Source organism: Rhinoderma darwinii, chromosome 1, assembly GCF_050947455.1.
Source record: "Rhinoderma darwinii isolate aRhiDar2 chromosome 1, aRhiDar2.hap1, whole genome shotgun sequence".
NCBI classification, from domain to species: Eukaryota; Metazoa; Chordata; class Amphibia; order Anura; family Rhinodermatidae; genus Rhinoderma; species Rhinoderma darwinii.
The window spans coordinates 304,871,974-304,891,964 of NC_134687.1; the positions used below are offsets into that span (position 1 = coordinate 304,871,974).

A 19,991-nucleotide genomic window follows, 5' to 3' on the forward strand; every position below is an offset into this window, starting at 1 on the left:
TGCCTCTCTGCGGGACAACTGTCCCGTTCTGTAATCATGTTTTCAGTACGGGACAGTAGTTCCATGGAGAGGCAGGTACCCCTAGCATCGTACATAACTATGATGCTAGGAGCCCGGCTCCCTGCAGTGTGTTCGGTCCGGGACTTGCGGCCGAAATACGTTCCGTCCATTACGGACCGAACATGCTCGTGTGAATCCAGCCTAAAGGTTGTATTCATTAATAGACGCACAATTTTGCAGGTAAACCGCAGTTTTACTTGCAGCAATGCACAGCTATTAACGACCAATTTAGCAACTGCGCCAAACATGGTGCCGGCGTAGCTATCAGGCATACTCGAACAGACTGGCCAGAGAACAGACAATCGAATTAATTTACATTCATTTTAATACTTTAGTCAGTAAACGCTTTACTATAAATGCTTGTCTTCTCTGTGTGTCTTCAAGCTGAGTGTTCTGATTCACAATAATTCCAAACATAACAGGAGATGCTGTAACATTGAACGTATATCTTGCATGTTCCCACCGCTGAAGACAATTGATTTCTAATGTTATTTGCTAATGTGCAGATGTATTATCTGAAACCCCCTAACCCTGACGTAGTAACTTATGTAAGCTGCGTTCCAGCCAGAAGTGATGGCATGTACTAGGCTAGTATCCCAAAACCATAATGTTTGCATGATCCTTTTCATTTCTCTTCAGTGCATTTTATACTATAACTAAGAAGGATGATTCCTGAAAGCCAAAGCCATTGAGAAGTGTGTCCAAGTCTAATGATAGCGCAGACAATATCATTATCCGCTGCCCTTTGATGGCAAGTACCTTTAATGAAACTGGCTAGGATACAATACCTTATGCATGTGCTCCTTGTCAGAGAATGGTAACAGTCCAGTTCTACATTTAATTAAGGCACGGACATAGATGGTCCTAGACTTTGTGGGATTTTATGTTTTGTACCTGATAAAGCTGGTCTATAGCATGGCAATACACAGTGAATGTATTCTGTCAATGTCTCCCACCATAGGGAATCGAAATTGTATAATATTTACATCCATCTAATCTAGCACACAGTCCATATGATCCTTTTGGTTTTGTTTCATGGCTTTTGTTCCTAGTTAGAAATTGGTAAAAACTGCAGAGAAAGGAAAAAATTATATTTTCAATTAGATTTGCAGCAGAAGTATAACTAATAGCAACTAAATATGCTAGACTCGGACCTGGTTTTTCTACCTCTACAGCTGCCTGAGCTTAGACAACTAACATTATTTACGGACATGAAGCCAGTAAATAGAATGACATGTGGCGACTATTATACGCCAGGCTCATCTGTCTCCCATTAGGTCTTAGGAATGGTCCAGCTGCCATCCCAAATCCCACTAGATATACAATCATAATCAATAGTTTAGTCAGAAGCCATCCAGCCTTCAGTTTTCTTCTAGAAGTTGGGAGAGCCCCAAACGCAATTCATTGAGCTGACAGATTTTTATATCCAGTTCATCCCCAGCTCTGCTGATTTCTTCCCGTATTCTGTCTCTTTCCAAGTGTGTATCGTTCAAACTCTGCTCCGCCTTCTGCAGTTCTTTCTCTAGTTCTTGGTTTCGATCCTCCAGCTCCTGCCAAATCACACAGTAAAATGAAGATTCAGTGATATTGTGCCGTGCTTGACCTACACAGTAACACAGTACGGTTGAAAAGACACAATTTACACAGCTGAACGGCTAAGTTACAGGGGATGATGTAAAACCTATAAGGTATGTCCATCCTGATATACAGCATCTATATGTAAATGTGGCATTACAGGTTATTTATTCTGCATAATGTATGTCATGATGTGACGTAGTGCATTCACACTGCTCCTACTGTTCACGATTAAAAAAAGAAATAACAATAATAAAATGATATATTTTGCACAATATGTTATTTTGGATTACTGAGAATATAAATCTCATGCTGCACTTTCTGAAGATGTATTAAGCAGGACAACGTTGGGTTGTCCTAGAGAATATTCTCCATCACAAACGACCATATTACGGCTCCATAAAAGATTTGAATTGTGCAGAGCCGTAATATGGCACCCACAGAAGTCTATAGAGCCATATTGTACCTCCATATACCTCTCCTTTTCTGCTGGATCCTGCATAAATCACGGAAACTTATTATGGTGGTATCCATTCTCCATTCTGTGACATTTTAAATAAAATAGGAACAGATACCAGCAGAAAAGTTCCCCAAATCGAAGGGACCAAGCACTTCCCCGACCAACACTGCACAGTGTGTATAATGCAATAATGCATTGTCTATAAGACAGAATATGCTGTATATCTGCTGGGTCACCTATATCTGGCATACTGCATTCAAAAAAACTAAATTCTCCTGCAAACAAATTGTCCACATCGACATGCAAAGTGTAATTTGTTGTTACAAAGGTTGTAGTACTGTAGTTATCTAACTGATATTTTATCTGTAGCCATTAAACCTAATAGTAAATGTGAAATAACTATAAACTGGTAACTTGCAAGAAACACTTTAAGAAGACTTCCCAGTTGCAATGGCATAAATAATCCGCATGCATGGAGTGCAATATGTTCATAGAGGTGACCTGCACATGATAGCTCTTCATGCGGAATACACTGTTTATTAACCATATTAGCTGTCACAAAACACATTCTCTGTAGCAACTACTGAAGATCACCAGCAAAACTGTGTTCACATCACCATCGGGCTTCCGGTCACCGGTTCCGTCCGACCTTTCCGTTGGCAGAACCAATGAACAGAAATTATATGTAATGACGGGGTAGGGAAACGGACAGGTGAGCCCTAATCTACCCGCCACTCAGTCCCTGCCTACTTGCACGACGCGTCCTAGGTGACGGCAAACAAATGGGCGACAGTCCCTACGCTCAGTATGTGCACGACAGACAAACAGACAAGGGTACACAGAAGCTAAGGGAAATGGGAGTTTCCACGGCAACACCGTGAGCAACAAGAGTAGTGAGCGAGCCGAGTAAAACCAGGAGTGTACGAGGTACCAAACGCAGAGCAGGAGAGTAGTCAGTAAAGCCAGGGTCAATATGAAGCAGAGGTCAATAGTAGTTGCTGGAATAGCAGGGCCAGGACACAAGAGAGAATCACAGGCAAAGACAAGCAGGAAATTAAGGTATAAATAGACCGAGAGTAGTCAGTAAAGCCAGGGTCAATATGAAGCAGAGGTCAATAGTAGTAGCTGGAACAGCAGAGCCAGGACACAAGAGAGAATCACAGGCAAAGACAAGCAGGAAATGAAGGTATAAATAGACCGAGGGCGGGAGCTAGAACCGTCTGGCCAGGCTGCGATAGGTTCTCCCACTCCTCAGCCTCCCAGCCTGAGTGGTAGCAGATCGAGTCACTCTATCAGACCTAGGAACAGATGCAGACTGATTAACCACGGGCGTCGACACAGAAGCTGTGTCTGGCAGATCCTTTACGTTATAGCTACCGTTTGCATTACCATTGATTTCAATGGTAACGCTTCCATTACAGTTGGTTTCTGTTTCTTTCCGTTCCATAATGTTTCCGTAGTCGACTACACTATTGTTTCCGCAAAAATACTTGAGTCTTTATAGAACGGAAACAAACGGAAACCAACTGCATTGGAAACATTACCATTGAAATCAATGCAAATGGAAGCTGTAGTTTCTGTTCATCAGTTCCCCCCGATGGAAAGGTTGAATGGAACTGATGAACGGAAACCAAAACGCTGATGTGGACAGGCCCTTGTATGACAACTTCTTCAGATAAGATCAACAAATGTTGAAAGATTATCACTTATACATGAAATAAAATATACAGAAAGTGTAAAGCGTCCTTGATACAAAGATACATTTATGTCTGAGGGCTCTTGGTTAGTCACGTCTAAGCTACGCTGATACACAGACGTGATATAAATGGTTAAACTGAAGATACATTGGTCAAGTTTTGATTGTATATTGCATTAACAACAATACTTCTATTATACCTCATTCACATTTTATTTTTTTTACAATTCCTGACGTTTAATCCAGCACGTTCCCCATCTTAGGTCAGTTAGGATCACTACTATATTTCAAGAATGTGAAATGTCAGAATACTACTAGACAATGATTTATTTAATCACATCCCCAGTGGCTCAGAAGTTTACATAAACCAAATTGACTGTACCTTTAAATAGCTTGGAAAATCCAGAAAATTAGGTCTTGGCTTTAGAAGCTTCTGATAGGCTAATTGACACTATTTGAGTTAATGGGAGGTGTACCTATGGAGGTATTTTAAGGCCTATCTTTAAGGTCTACTTGCCAATTTGCTTGACATCACGGGAAAAATAAAAAGAAGTCAAGAAATCAGAAAAAACCATTATGGACCTCCACAAGTCTGGTACATCCTTGTGAGCGGTTTCTAAACGCCTGAAGGTACCACAGTTATCTGTTCAAACTATTGTATACAAGTTTAAAACACCATGGGACCACGTAGCCATCACACCGTTCAGGAAGGAGATGCGTTCTGTATCCTAGAGATGATGTTCTTGGATTGATTTGTATTTTTTGCAGCAAACGACTTTGTGAAAATACTGAAGCAAACGGGTACAAAAGTATCTATATCAACAGTAAAATGTGTCCTAAATTGACAAGACCTAAGAGGCTAAAAACTATGCCAGAATTGTTGTTTTTTGGTCACCTTGCCTCTCAAAAAATAGGATAAAAAGTGATCAAAAAGTCGCATGTACCCCAAAATGGTACCAATAAAAACTACAGCTCGTCCCGCAAAAAAAAAAACAGCCCTTATACCACTACGTCTATGAAAAAATAGAATTCATTAAGGCTCCAATAAGTCAGGAAATAAAAATATGAGGTTGTGCAGGTCAGAGGGGAACATTTCTTCTGTTTCAAGAGGCGATTTATGGGGGCCCTAAAATTAGGGAACCAGGAAAAGACCTGTGGGGTGAAAATGCTCACTACACCCCTTAATAAATGCCTTGAGGGGTGTAGTTTCTAAAATGGGGTCACTTCTCAGGGGTTTCTTTTATTACTTCACATCAGAGCCCTGCAATTCTGAACCAATACTTGGTTAATCACCAAATTAGGCCTCAATTTCGCATAGTACACTTTCACTCCTGAGCCTGGTCGAATGTCCAGGCAAAAGATTAGGGCCACATGTAGGGTGTTTCTAAAACCGGGAAACACAGCATAATAATTAGAGAGCTGTTCTTGTTATGCTGGCACAAGCTGGGCACCACATATTGGCATATCTATGGAAAAAATCCTATTTTCACTCTGCAACAACGAGTGCATACTAATTTCTGCAAAACACCTGCAGGGTTAACATGCTCACTACACCCCTAGATGAATACCTTGAGGGGTGTAGTTTCCAACATGGGGTAACTTCTGGGGGGGTTTCCACTGTTTTGGTCCAACAGGGGTTTTGCAAATGCAACATAGCGACCAGAAACCAATCCACCAAAATCTGCACTCCAAAAGCGAAATGGCGCTCCTTCCCTTCTGAGCCCTGCCGTGTCCCCAAACAGCAGTTTATGACCACATATTGGGGTATTGCCGTACTCGGGAGAAATTGCTTCATAACTGTTGGGGTTCCATTTCTCTCCATTTATTTTTTGAGAAAATGAAAAATTTTGCGCTAAAGCTACGTCTTATTGGAAAAAAACGATTGTTTTTATTTTCACTGCCCAATTCAAATAAAATCTATGAAACACTTGTGGAGTCAAAATGCTCACTACACCACTAGATTAATTCCTCAAGGGGTGTAGTTTCCTAAATTTAGTAACTTTTTGGGCATTTTCACTGTTTTAGTCCCTGCTAAATTTGAGCTCCAAAAGCCAAATGGCGCTCTTTCCCTCCTGAGCCCTGCCGTGTGTCCAAATAGCCGTTTATGACCACATATGGGGTACTCTTTTACTCGGGAGAAATTGCTTTACAAATGTTGTGGTGCTTTTTCTCCTTTAGGTCTTGTGGAAATGAGAAAAAATTAGCTAAACCTACATTTTCTTTGAAAGAATGTAGATTTTCATTTTTACGGCCTACTTCCAATAATTTCTGCAATAAACCTGTAGGGTCAAAATGCTCACTATACCCCTAGATAATTTCCTTGAGGGGTCTAGTTTCCCAAATTGGGTCACTTTTGGGGAATTTCCACTGTTTTGGCACCGCAAGAGCCCTTCAAACCTGAAATAGTGCCTAAGATATATTCTAATAAAAAGGAGGCCCAAAATCCTCTAGGTGCTCCTTTGCTTCTGAGGCCTGTGTTTCAGTCCATTACCACGCTAGGGCCACATGTGGGATATTTCTAAAAACTGCAGAACCTCGGCAATAAATATTGCGTTGCGTTTTTCTGGTAAAACTTTGTGCTACAAAATTTTTTTATTAAAAATTCATTTCTGCAAAAAAAATAAAAATGAAATTTGTAAATTTCACCTCTACTTTGTTTTAATTCCTGTGAAACATCTAAATAGTTAAGAAACTTTCTAAGTGCTGTTTTGAATACTTTGAGTGGTGAAGTTTTTAAAATGGGGTGACTTATTGGGGGTTTCTAATGTAGAAGGCCCTAAAAGCCACTTCACAACTGAACTGGCCCCTGAAAAAATAGCCTTCTGAAATGTTCTTGAAAATGTGAGAAATTGCTGCTAAAGTGCTAAGCCTTGTAACTTCCTAGAAAAATAAAAGGATGTTCAAAAAACGATGCCAATCTAAAGTAGACATATGGGGGATGTTAATTAACAACAATTTGATGTGGTATAACTGCCTGTCTTACAAGCAGATACATTTAAATTTAGAAAAATGCAAATTTTTGCAATTTTTCACTAAATTTTGGTATTTTCCACAATTAAATACTAAATGTACCGAGCAAATTTTAACAGTAACATAAAGTCCAATGTGTCACGAGAAAAGAATCTCAGAATTGCTTGGATAGGTAAAAGCATTCCAACGTTGTTGCCACATAAAGTGAAATATGTCAGATTTGAAAAATGAGGCTCTGTCAGGAAGGTCAAAAGTGGCTAAAGAGGGAAGGGGTTAAAGGTTCTGGCAAAATAACTCAAGGATAACAAAGTGAAAGAAATGGAGTCCTTCAAAGTCCTGACCTCAATCCTATAGAAAATGTGTGGTCCGAAGTGAAAAAGCATGTACAAGCAAGGAGACCTACAAACCTGACTCAGGTACATCAGTTCTGTCAGGAGGAATGGGCCGAAATTCCAGCAACTTATTGTGAGAAGCTTGTGGAAGGCGACCCAAAACGTGTGACCCAAGCTAGACATAAGTCAATGCTACCAAATACTAACCACGTGTATGTAAACTGAGCCACTGGGAATGTGAGGAATGTGGCTAAAGTGTATGTGTTAACGTATGACTTCATCTGTAAACATGGACAAGTAATAGCCATATGTTTTGTTTACATTTATCTTCATATGTTTACTGAATTTCAATATGTTCATGTGAAGATGACCGTACCAGAACTATAATGGTGAACATCATCTAGTATTGATGCGGTAGAATTGGCAGCATCCATTGGTGCTTCGATAGATTTGGGTTTACTAAAGTTCCGTTTTTTTCTGGTGTCATTGAAGTTCTATTGAGAAACCTATGGAGTAAAATGTCAAAAAAAAACAAACACCATACCTAGAGTATGCTGTGTTTTGATAAAAACGCCACTGGCCCAAAAAACACCACTAAAGCCACAAACCAAAACACTGTGTAATGGCAATGTAAAATTTTTCCTATAGACTTTCAACTGCCCGCCGCATTGTAACTCCAAAAAAAAAAATGCCACATAATACACTGCCAAATGCTGTGTGTGAAACCGGCCTGAAGAAACGTTTCGGATAGAACTGATATACTGGGGGAGATTTGCTAAGCAAAAAGCACCAGAATTCTGTCACAAACTGTGCCCAAAAAGTGGAGTACATGTCGTGCGCCAAATTTGTTATGTGTTTTAGACACCTTTTACTCTCTCCTTGACCATTTTAAAAAGTGTTTAGAAAAAAAATGCATGGCTAAGAGGAGTCCTAAAATGTGGCAGATTTATTAATGGTTGTCGCCATTTTGTGGCGGAAATATTGATATCAAGTACACTAGAGAGGTGGCGTAAGAAAGAGGAAACTGTTTAACTTGTCTAGCAAGACGCTCCAAATTTATCATGCAGCGTCCATCACTGTGATAAATTTGGCGCAGTTTCTGCCTGCCTGGTCCAGTTTCATCCTGTCTAACTTTGACCGTTATAGGGTCAGCTCACATGGCGGATTTTGCGTGGCAGGTTCCGCCGCAAAAATTCTCCCGTGTGAACAGGGCCTTAATAAATCTTCCCCACTGTGTTATGCCTATTGTAAGGCCTGAGGAGGCAGTATATGACCTCTCTTTGGTGTTCTTTGAATCCCAGTGTCACGCTCCACCATCCAGCTTTTTTCTGGCATGGTCTTTTAAAAAGAAATGCTGTAACTATGGGCAGTGAAATGACACTATGCAAAAGCATCACATGTTGTAGCACAAGGCAAAATATGGATAAATATATAACAAAAAGTTGGTTCAGATACTGGAAATGAGCACAAAGCAGTTCTTTGTACTGCAATCTTGGTTCTGTCCTAATCTGATGTATTTAAGCAGTAGCACAATATAAGATCTTGTTCTAGTTATATATCTAACCTCAATCATCTGCACACACTGTGAAGCTTTCTGGACTATATAAGGGGATTTATAAATCCATACATAGGGAATAGTGGCCTTCATTTATAAACTCTCTAACATAATTAGGCTTTGTTGCCTATAGCAACCAATGACAGGGAAACTGTGATTCTTCCAAAGCAGTTTAAAAAATGAAAGCTGAGCTGATTTGTTGCTATGGGCAACCAGGACAGATTTTCTGTTGGGCCTCATTCTGGCAGCTTAATACACACACATTTTAGCGTCCCTACCATAGCCCTAAAAGACCTGCAGCTCACCATAAGATCCTATGGTCTGATCTGATCTAAGTCTGGGTCAGTAGAATCATTAAAGGTCCGGGCATTGCGACCATGATATGGCAGCTAAATTGCAGCCATATCATGGTCATCTAAAAGAATTAGATAGTTGTGATAAATGGAGCCCACTAGAATTCAATCCAAACTTCTTTTAGTACAGAATATTGAGTAAATTCTCTATTATAAAGGCATGTTCCTTTTTTGTTAAAAACACCTTTCATATGGATAAAACCATGGATTTGTAGGCTAAGATTGTGTATATGTGCAGATCAGCGCCGGCCTTAGGGGTATGCGACCTGTGCCTTTGCACAGGGCGCATCACTCCAGTAGGTGGAAGGGGGCGCTGAGCTGGCTCCCTTCCCCTGCTTGTTTCAGAAGCGCCCGGGTCCGGTGACTCAGCAGTCGCCTTTCCGCCCGGGCTTCTTCACTCAGTAGCAGCTGCTAGCGGCGACAACGGGCATGAGGGCCATGGGCGGTGGCGCCACTAGCAATCGCTGCGGCTGCTACAGCGATAGTGATGACACTATAGCAGAGCAGGGAGGTATCTCCCTGCTCTGCTATCTACTAGCGCCACTGTAGCTCCCTGAAGGAGCGGAATCCCCGTGTGGCTGGGGATTCCGCTCCTGGAGCACTCCGCTTGATGTCTCTGTCCATATATGGACAGTGACGTCAGGGGAAATTCCTGAAGTGGAATCCCCGTCCACAGTGTTGCCGACTCCAGGAGAAGCCAATGACGTCACTGTCCATAAATGGACACAGACGACAGGAGCTTCTCCTGGAGTGGAATCGCCGGTCACAGCGTCGGCAACGCTGTGGACGGGGATTTCTCTTCAGGAGTTGCCCCTAATGTCACTGTCCATATATGGACAGAGACATCAAAAGGAGCACTCCAGGAGCGGAATCCCCTGTCACACGGGTATTCCGCTCCTTGAGGTAGCTACAGTGGCGCTATCTACAGGAAGGGGGAGGTGCTATCTACAAGGGGGCTGTGTGGCACTACCTACCAGGACGCTGTGTTGCACTACTAACAAGGGGGCAGTGTGGCACTACCAACAAGGGGGCAGTGTGGCACTACCTACCAGGACGCTTTGTGGCACTACCTACCAGAACGCTGTGTGGCACTACCTACCAGGACGCTGTGTGGCACTACCTACCAGGACGTTGTGTGGCACTCTCTACAGGGGGTTGTGTGGCACTCTCTACAGGGGTTTGTGTGGCACTCTCTACAGGGGTTTGTGTGGCACTCTCTACAGGGGATTGTGTGACACTCTCTACAGGGGGTTGTGTGGCACTCTCTACAGGGGGTTGTGTGGCACTCTCTACAGGGGGTTGTGTGGTACTCTCTACAGGGGGTTGTGTGGCACTCTCTACAGGGGGTTGTATGGCACTCTCTACACGGGGTTGTGTGGCACTCTCTACAGGGGGTTGTGTGGCACTCTCTACAGGGGATTGTGTGGCACTCTCTACAGGGGATTGTGTGCCACTTTCTACAGGGGATTGTATGGCACTTTCTACAGGGGATTGTGTGGCCCTCTATACAGGGGGCTGTGTGGTACTCTATAGGGGGCTGTGTGGCGCTATCTAAATGGGGGCTGTGGCGCTATCTACAAGGGGGCTGTGTGGCGCTATCTACAAGGGGGCCGTGTGGCACTATCTACAAGGGGGCCGTGTGGCACTATCTACAAGGGGGCCGTGTGGCACTATCTACAAGAAGCAGTGTGGCACTACCTACAAGGGGCAGTGTGGCACTACCTACAAGGGGCTGTGTGGCACTATCTACAGGGGGAATCTGTGAGTGGGGGCTGATTGTCATTTTACTGTGAGTGCAAGGCTGATGGTGATATTACTGTGAGTGGAAGACTGATGGTCATTTTACTGTGAGTGGATGGCTGATGGTCATTTTACTGTGAGTGGGGGGCTGATGGTCATTTTACTGTGAGTGGGGGGCTGATGGTCTTCAAGTGGTTTCCACCTCTGACCTCCAATTGAAATTAATGGGAGCCCGAAAATACCTGCGTCGCCCGTTTGGAGCTTTTTTTTGCCTGCGGCTTTTGCATTAGCTTCAACGGCTGAAGAAAAAACGCAGAAAAAAAAAAGGTCAAACAACGCTGTCATTTCCTGAAGGAATTTTAAGGCAGATTTTTTTTTGCCTTACAAAAAACTCTGTGTGAACATGCCCTACGAGTGTAGTGCTTGTTTTTAGCCGTTGCCCTGAGGAAATTTTATTTTTCCAGTGCTGCCTCGAGTCTGAAAATGTTGGGAAACTCTGTGCTAGGCTACAAGATCACGCCGGCCTATGCAAGGATCCCGTTGTGGAGCAGCTCAGTTCGTCGTGGGAACGGGGCCTAGGCGAGTACAATTTTTGTTTTTGTTTGGGGGCACTGTCTACAAGGGGAGATGGGGGGGCTGTATGGCACGATCTACAAGGAGGAGGTTGGGGATTATGACACTGACTACAGGGAGGCTGTATGGCAAAATCTACGGGGGGCACTATACTGTGTGGGGGCCACTAAGCGGACATTATACTGTGTAGGGGTACTACAGGGGGCATAATATTGTGGACACAATTAGAGGTCAAAATACGGTGTCCTTGAAGGGGTTGTAATATATTATATTATTAAATACTATTATTATACTCTATGGGGGCACTAAAGGGGCATTATACTTTTATGGGGCATTTTTTTTTAATGATGGGGGTGGGGCGCCGAAAGATCATTTTGCACAGGGCACCATCTATCCTAAGGCCCGCCCTGGTGCAGATGTACTTACTTACATGACAAATAATTATTTCCAGCATAAAAGGCAAGACTTTCCCGCATTACCCATCCAATACACAAACATATTTCAAGGTCTTGAGCACTACTGCTTTTTAGAGGGATCATGCCAGCTTGCTTCGCAGAGAGAGAATACAGTAAACTGCTCCCCCCTCAATCAATGACTTTTCCCTCCCAACAAGCTAGAATAACAGGGAGCCAACTGTGTATCCTTCAACAAAGCACCAGGGCAAAGCATTTCCATGGCAACATGCAGCATGCTGACAAAGAGAATTCATACTGACAAATATCCACATGTATCAAATACTTCCTACAATAGTATGTATAATGCACATGAATGTATTATATCTATCTGTCTATATAAATGTATCTATGTGTGTGTATGTATGTATGTATATATATATATATATATATATATATATATATATATATATATAAAAATACAAATATGTGCAAAAGACTGCTATGTATATATTTATGTATAAATAAATAAAAAAAAGTATTGGTTGTAAAAGAAAAAAAAAGTGCTAGATTTTCCAAAGTCTATATTACATCAGCGTCACTAAGCCACTAGCAATCCTTGTGCCCTAATTTCAGGGAAGGGCAGTGGCATAAGGCACACCTACCATTCCTAAGTAAATTACTGGGCAGCAGTAGCGGATAATATGAGCGGTTTTGGCAGCTGCTTGGGTTCCAAGGCTCACAGGGAGCCCATGGCCACCTAAACCGCCCATCATCTAATTTGTCACAACTTCAGCATTTTTGTAAATTACCCGTTGGAATAATGAAAGAGAGAATGGCTTATAACACCATCCTCTCTCCCAGCTTTCTCTTCATATCCAGGCGTCACTGCACTGGGTCCTGATTCTGCATGTGCCTGGAACTGAAGAGGAGCCCAGAAGAAAGGAGGGTAAGTATGTGGAGGGGTCTGGCCTGTGGTCTGCATTTATTTCGAGATCTGGGGTCTGAATTTATTTTGGTGTCTGGTCTAAATTAATTTAGGTGTCTGGTCTGGGCTCTGAATTTAGGGGTCTGTGGTGTGCATTAATTTTGGGATGTGATATAGGGTCTGAATATATTTAGAGGTCTGGTCTCAAATAATTTAGTGGTCTAATCTGGGGTCTGGATTAATTAAGGGGTGTGGTCTGGATTCATTTAGGGGTGAGGTCTGAATGAAATTAAGTTGCTATAGGGGCTGCCAATGGCTACAGAAGCAAGGGCCCAAAGATGTCTCAGCAGCAAACTCTGTAGTGGGCAGGAGAAGTCGTTATGGCGGTCTGGACCGGATGGAGAAGAAAAGGAAGGAGAACGTCTACAGTCAGAGAAAACATCACCTGTTATTTGCTAAAAGAGGAGCCCTATAGAGTGGAAGGTAAGTATATGGAGAATTCTGGTCTGAATTAATTTTGGGATCTAGTTTGGAGTCTGAATTTATTTAGGGATCTGGTCTGGTGTCTGAATTTATTTAGGGGTCTGGTCTAGGGTCTGAATTTATTTAGGGGTCTGGTCTAGGGTCCGAATTTATTTAGGGGTCTGGTCTAGGGTCTGAATTTATTTAGGGGTCTGGTCTAGGGTCTGAATTTATTTAGGGGTCTGGTCTAGGGTCTGAATTTATTCAGGGGTCTGGTCGAGTGTCAATTTATATAGGGGTCCGAATTTATTTCAGGGTCTGGTCTGAATTTATTTAGTGTTTTTGTCTGGGGTCTGAATTTATTTAGTGGTCTGGTCTGAATTTATGTAAATGTATGATCTGGTCTGAATTTATGTAAAGGTCTGGTTTGAAGTCTGAATTTATGTAGGGGTCTTGTTTGGGGTACGCATTAATTTAGGTGTCTAGTCTGGGGTCTGAATTAATTTTCGGATCTGGTGTCTGAATTTTTTTAGGAGTCTAGTCTTGGGTCCGAATTTATTTAGGTCTTTAATCAGGGGTCTAGATTAATTTAGGGGTCTGATCTGAATTAATTTATGTTGCTCCAGGGGCTAGGAATGTCTCAGTAGCAAACTCTACAGTGGTCAGATTTCGTTATGGGGGTCTAGGCAGGATACAGTAGAAAAGGAAAGAGAACAACTCCATTCAGAGAAGACGTCCCCTGTGAGTCACTGGAATTAAAGAGTAAGCTGTTAGCTCTCCTGAAATGTCTGTTTTAATAAATACTTGTATTGCCCATGAGATAACAATTCTGGAGCATCTTTTCTTGTGTTGTGCCGTTTCACTGTTATTCCACCTGGAAATGTATGAATAAGGCCTGGGCTACATGAAGATTTTTTTTGTATCACAACTAATTGATTTTAACTATAGAGCTACAAGCAATACAATGAGTTGTATGCGATCCTGTGAACTGTCGCTCGATCAAGTAGTGCTACACAAAAGTCTATGTTGTACCCTAGTCTAATTAACAACTGTGTGTTACCTTGTCAAAAGGATATTTCTCTATACAGTCTGATACAGTTGATTGGCTCTCGTTTTTTCCTTTCACAAGTAGCTATGATCAGTAATGTATGGTTGACGTGCGATTGTTACTACAATCGCTGGTCCCCATGCATTACCATTATGTTGGCAGCACATCTCCCTGTTTGTGGGTCAGCTTCCGGGCCGAAACGCACGTCGGGGTTGACATCAGAGACAGTGACGTTCATGATGGGTAAGAGCTTCCTAGTAATATAGACCTTCCATAACGGGCATTTATTCTCTTCTGTTACAATCTGGCTGTCTTTCCGCACTGTGGAAATCATCTGTTTTTAAATTTTTGAGATTTTACATTGTTCTAATAAAATTACATTGTTTTAATTGTACTTTAGTGTGTCAGACTCCATTATATTCATTAGCGGGTGTCACCGTTACCACCATGTGCATTATGGGCTGCTATGCCCAGGTTCCCATAGATACGGCGCACTAGGCGTAATACATGTTCATGATAAATACCTTAGGGACTCGTGCTTCTGGTGGTCTCCATTTAGGTATATTATTACACAGGGAGATGTGCTGCCGACAACGATAATATTTTGTACTGCATAAATAATACGATCAGCTGTTGAACGAGTGTTTCTCGTTCAACGGCTGGTCGTTGCCCTGTTTACACAGGGCAATGATTGGCAATGACGCTCGTTTGCACAATTATTGGCCAATGTAAAAGGACCTTAAAGAGGCTCTGTCACCAGATTATAAATGCCCTATCTTCTACATGTGATCGGTGCTGTAATGTAGATAGCAACAGTGGTTTTTATTTTGAAAAATGATCATTTTTGAGCAAGTTATGAGCAATTTTAGATTTATGCTAATTAGTTTATTAATGACCAATTGGGCGTGTTTTTACTTTTGACCAAGTGGGCGTTGTACAGAGGAGTGTATGACGCTGACCAATCAATGACCAATCAGCCTCATACTCTTCTCATTGTTTCAGCCCAGCATGATCCACAGCACAGTGTGATTGTGCAGTGAAAGAAGCTGGGCTTGAACAATGAAGATTGTATGAAGCTGATTGGTCACTGGTTGGTCAGCGTCAGACACTCCTCTGTACAACACCCACTTGGTCAAAAGTAAAAACACGCCCAGTTGGTCATTAAGAAACTAATTAGCATAAATCTAAAATTGCTCATAACTTACTCAAAAATGATCGTTTTTCTAAATAAAAAACACTGCTGTTATCTACATTACAGCGCCGATCACATTATGTAGGAGATAGGGCACTTATAATCTGGTGACAGAGCCTCTTTAAGAGTGCTGTAGTGTAAAATACAGAGATGGACAAGTCCATGTGTTTGTTAAATTTGTTCAGATGTCAGAGCTAGAACCTAGACAGGTAAGTGATCACTAGACACCAAAACTATTTTTGTTTACTGACTAGACCCCAGGCTTGTGTAAAAATGGAAGCGGATAACAGTGTTACTAGAGTGTTAGATAAAAGTTGTAGGAACCCACCGATAGTGACAAGATCAACCTACAATCCTATGGGAGCAGCATGTCCCCACACAATAGAAGGCTTGAGCAGGTTGGATTTCAACATGTCTGATTATTTGTTCTTCTGGGAGATAATCACTGCCAGAAGTTTTTGTCCACTTTAAAGAGGCTCTGTCACCACATTATAAGTGCCCTATCTCCTATATAATGAGATGGGCGCTATAATGTAGGTGACAGTAATGCTTTTTATTTAGAAAAACGATCTATTTTAAACCACTTTATGAGCGATTTTTAGCTTTATGCTAATGAGTTTCTTAATGCCCATGTGGGCGTTTTTACTTTAGACCAAGTGGGCGTTGTAGAGGAGTGTATGACGCTGACCAATTAGCGTCATACACTTCTCTCCATTCATTTACACTGCACTAGCGATCTAGTTATATCGTTATGTGCAGCTACATACACAAACACTAACATTACTACAGTGTCCTGATAATGAATATACATTACCTCCAGCCAGGACGTCATGTGTATTCAGAATCCAGACACCTCTGTAGCGTCTCTGTGAGATTTACAGCAAGGCAAACGTAATCTTGCGAGATTACAATGTGACCTATCATTTCAAACAAGATTACGTTTGCCTTGCTGGAATCTCACAGAAGTGGTCAGGATTCTGAATAAACATCACGTCCAGGCTGGTAGTGATGTATATTCATTATCAGGACACTGCAGTAATGTTAGTGTTTGTGTAAGTGACTGCACTAGCGATATAACTATATCGCTAGTGCAGTGTAAATGAATGGAGAGAAGTGTATGACGCTGATTGGTCAGCGTCATTCACTCCTCTGTACAACGCCCACTTGGTCTAAATTAAAAACACGCCCACTTGGGCATTAAGAAACTCATTAGCATAAAGCCAAAAATCACTCATAAAGTGGTTTCAAATAGATAGTTTTTCTAAATAAAAAGCATTATTGTCACCTACATTATAGCGCCGATCTCCTTATATAGGAGATAGGGCACTTATAATGTGGTGACAGAGCCTCTTTAAAATAAACACGCACACTGATCTGACGTGTTTATGGGGGATTCCTATTAGATCGCTGTCATATTTACCTATATCTTGTGTATGGCCAACTTAAAATGGTTGTTTACTTTTCACGATGCCTTTTTGTTAGAAGAGGCCCCAGAAAATAGGCTGATCACAGGTTGTCCCATTACTGGGACCCACAGCAATCAACTGTAATCTTTGGTGGAATCCATTCTCCTCCAGCACTACCACAAGGAAAATTAAGTATGCAGAGTGAGAGACACTTTTTGTAGCTGCATCCGGTCTGGCTAATAGATGACTGCTCATAAAAGGGGATCCCTCTCTATTATTTTGGAATTTTCTAAAAAGTTATTGAAAATGCGTCTTCTAAACGGTGGCACATTGCCTTGTATTTCAGCAGCGTAAAAATGCTGTAAAAAAAACTGTGCAATGTCAAATGAGAAAGATATATAGCAACAGATTTCTCAATTTGTTGCATTGTGAAATATTCTTCACATTGGCTTACATTGTAAAATTTTCTGAAGCATATATTTACACTATGGAAATACAAGGCAAATACGCCACACGTGACTGCACCCTTACTCTTCTGTGCATGGATATCATGTCATGTGACCTCTACACTAATATGAGAATGCCTCATACACACCATTAAATAAATTAAAGTGGTATATATATATAGGTTCTCAACCTGTGGTATGTGTCACGTTTCTAGGGAGTCCTCATACTGTGCATTTCATAGGTGCAGCACAGTATATGATTACAGTAGAGGTTACTTGGCTTAGTAACATTGAGTTTAGTATGCAGCAGTTTCCAAACCTCAAAGTGCTTGTTTTGTTGTTGATGAATGGTCTAATATCCCACTAGACACAATGCAGATATTAGTAACTGCCTATATGACTCCTTATAAAGACACCTCCACCAAAGGTACAGCTGTGTTGAACCAAAACACTAGAATAAACTGCAGCATAAGCCCTCAGATAGGCATAATGAGGCTGCAATTTAGCGCCTGCATTACCGCCGAGATACCCAGCTCAACTACGGGTCTTATGACCCAAACTAACAGCTTCATAGGTCTATGATACTGGTAGTTCGGGCCATCAGACCCACGGTCATGCCAGGGCTTGCAGAAATAATATGTATGCTAAAATGTAGCCGCATTCTGGCCATCTCAATGAGGCCTATGGGTTCATTATTATTCTTACTTGGAGTTTCTGCAGTAGCTCATCTTTATCACTCTCCAGCTCTGTAATGTCAGGTCTCTGTCCTTTCAACTGAAGGATCTCCTACAGCCAAAGCAAAAAGTAAACTCATGAATATTAACGGTTACATATTCACTGGTGTTTTTTTTTGTTTTTTTCATCGAACAGACACTTTTGTTTGCATCACTATGTGGTCATGTACAGTGACAATAACTAAATTGTGGAAAAATCCCTTACACTGCAGAAATGCAAACATCCTGATCACCGCACATTTAAACCATTACAACCAAAATTAAGACAACTTTATTTATACTATATACCTCTTATTAAAGAGTTTGTTTTTACAATAACATAAGAAAAAATTAAGGTTGAGGACAAATGCATTTATTCAGTCCTACAAAAAAATAACTAAAACAAAATACAGTCCTCATAATGAAAATATATTGAAATCTAAGTTAAATGTAATTCCACACATCACTTAATTATACAACCCCTTTAATTACCTCTTCTTTGTTCTTAAGAAGCGTCTCAAGCTCTCGCAGTTTCTCAGAAAGTTCATTTTCCTGATCTGCGACAGTCACTGTTGTAGACTGAGTCTCCAGCTCTGTAACCTGCACAATAGTGAAATGGAATGACTTTTATGCACGTTGCCTATGAAACTTTCTCACAAATCATGTGAGTAAATAAGGTTATAAATAGTGATGTTCAAATATGGAGGAATGGAACTGTAAGGTGTATAAAAACAAAAACAAAACAAAAAGACTAATTTAAGGCGTCCCATATAACCTCAGAGTTATACAGAAATGCATTCAGGTAAAATTGCACAGAGAGTAGCGGCAGGAGAAAAATATACGTGAAGCATTACCCCGACATTTTAAAGGCAGGCTTCCTATCTTCTCAGCTTTCATTATAAACTAGTACTGACTTAACTCTAAGATTTAAAGAGGCTCTGTCACCACATTATACGTGTCCTATCTCCTACATATTGTGATCGGCACTGCAATGTAGATTACAGCAGTGTTTTTTATTTAGAAAAACTATAAATTTTGATGGAGTCATGACCTATTTTAGATTTATGCTAATGACTTTCTTAATGCCCAAATGGGCGGTTTTTAGCTTTTGACCAAGTGGGCGTTGTAAAGAGGAGTGTATGACGCTGATCAATCAGCGTCATACACTCCTCTCCATTCATTTACTCAGCACATAGTGATCTTGCTAGATCATGATGTGCTGCTACTTACTCACACATTAACGTTACTGAAGTGTCTTGACAGTGAGTAGACATCGCTTCCAGCCAGGACGCGATGTCGATTCACAATACTGACACTTCGGTAACGATTGTTTGGGACTTAATGACAGCAGGTGTGATCTCGCGAGATCACACTGTAAGCTGTCATTTACATCGTGATCTCGCGAGATCACGCTTGCTGTAATTAAGTCCCACACAAACGTTACCAAAGTGTCGGGATTGGGAATAGACATCGCGTCCTGACTGGAAGCGATGTCTATTCACTCTCAAGACACTTCAGTAACGTTTGTGTGTGAGTAAGTAGCAGCACATCATGATCTAGCAAGATCACTATGTGCTGAGTAAATAAATGGAGAGAAGTGTATGACGCTGATTGGTCAGCGTCATACACTTCTCTTTACAACGCCCACTTGGTCAAAAGCTAAAAAAAACGCCCAGTTGGGCATTAAGAAATTCATTAGCATAAATCAAAAGCAGGTCATCACTCCGTCACAATGGATTGTTTTTCTAAATAAAAATCACTGCTGTAATCTACATTACAGCGCCGATCACATTATGTAGGAGATAGGACACTTAATGAGGTTCTGTCACCACATTATAAGTCCCTGAAATGTGGTAATACTGCTGGGTTGTGAGAGCTATTTCTTTTTTTTTTTTTTCCACAGCAGGGCAGTTTCATGTTTTAAACTAACCAAGCCAAGTACATTTCTTCAGTATAAAAATAAAATGTTATGCCTCTTGTATTAAGCATTGACAGCATGGGGGACATTCTGGTTAGAATCACAGTGGCAGGTACTTTTTAATATGACATTGAAAACAAAATCTCAAAGCTTTATTGGTGCCCTGAAAAAG

The 19,991-nt window shown here is 41.3% G+C and overlaps 1 protein-coding gene across 2 annotated transcripts in view; it reads right to left on the minus strand.

The window, feature by feature from the left end:
* Positions 1-205: 205 nt before the first annotated feature.
* HOMER3 (homer scaffold protein 3) overlaps positions 206-19,991 on the minus strand; it is a 175,661-nt gene continuing 155,875 nt past the window's right edge. The window contains exons 8-10 of one of the 2 annotated variants that reach the window (XM_075851171.1): positions 18,394-18,501; positions 17,894-17,974; positions 206-1,610 (exon numbers count right to left, since the gene is read on the minus strand). In XM_075851171.1, coding sequence (XP_075707286.1) covers positions 1,422-1,610; positions 17,894-17,974; positions 18,394-18,501 — 378 coding nt within the window. In that variant the 3' untranslated portion in view covers positions 206-1,421. The remainder of the gene's footprint in view (positions 1,611-17,893; positions 17,975-18,393; positions 18,502-19,991) is intronic. The other variant, XM_075851164.1, reaches the window with a different exon arrangement.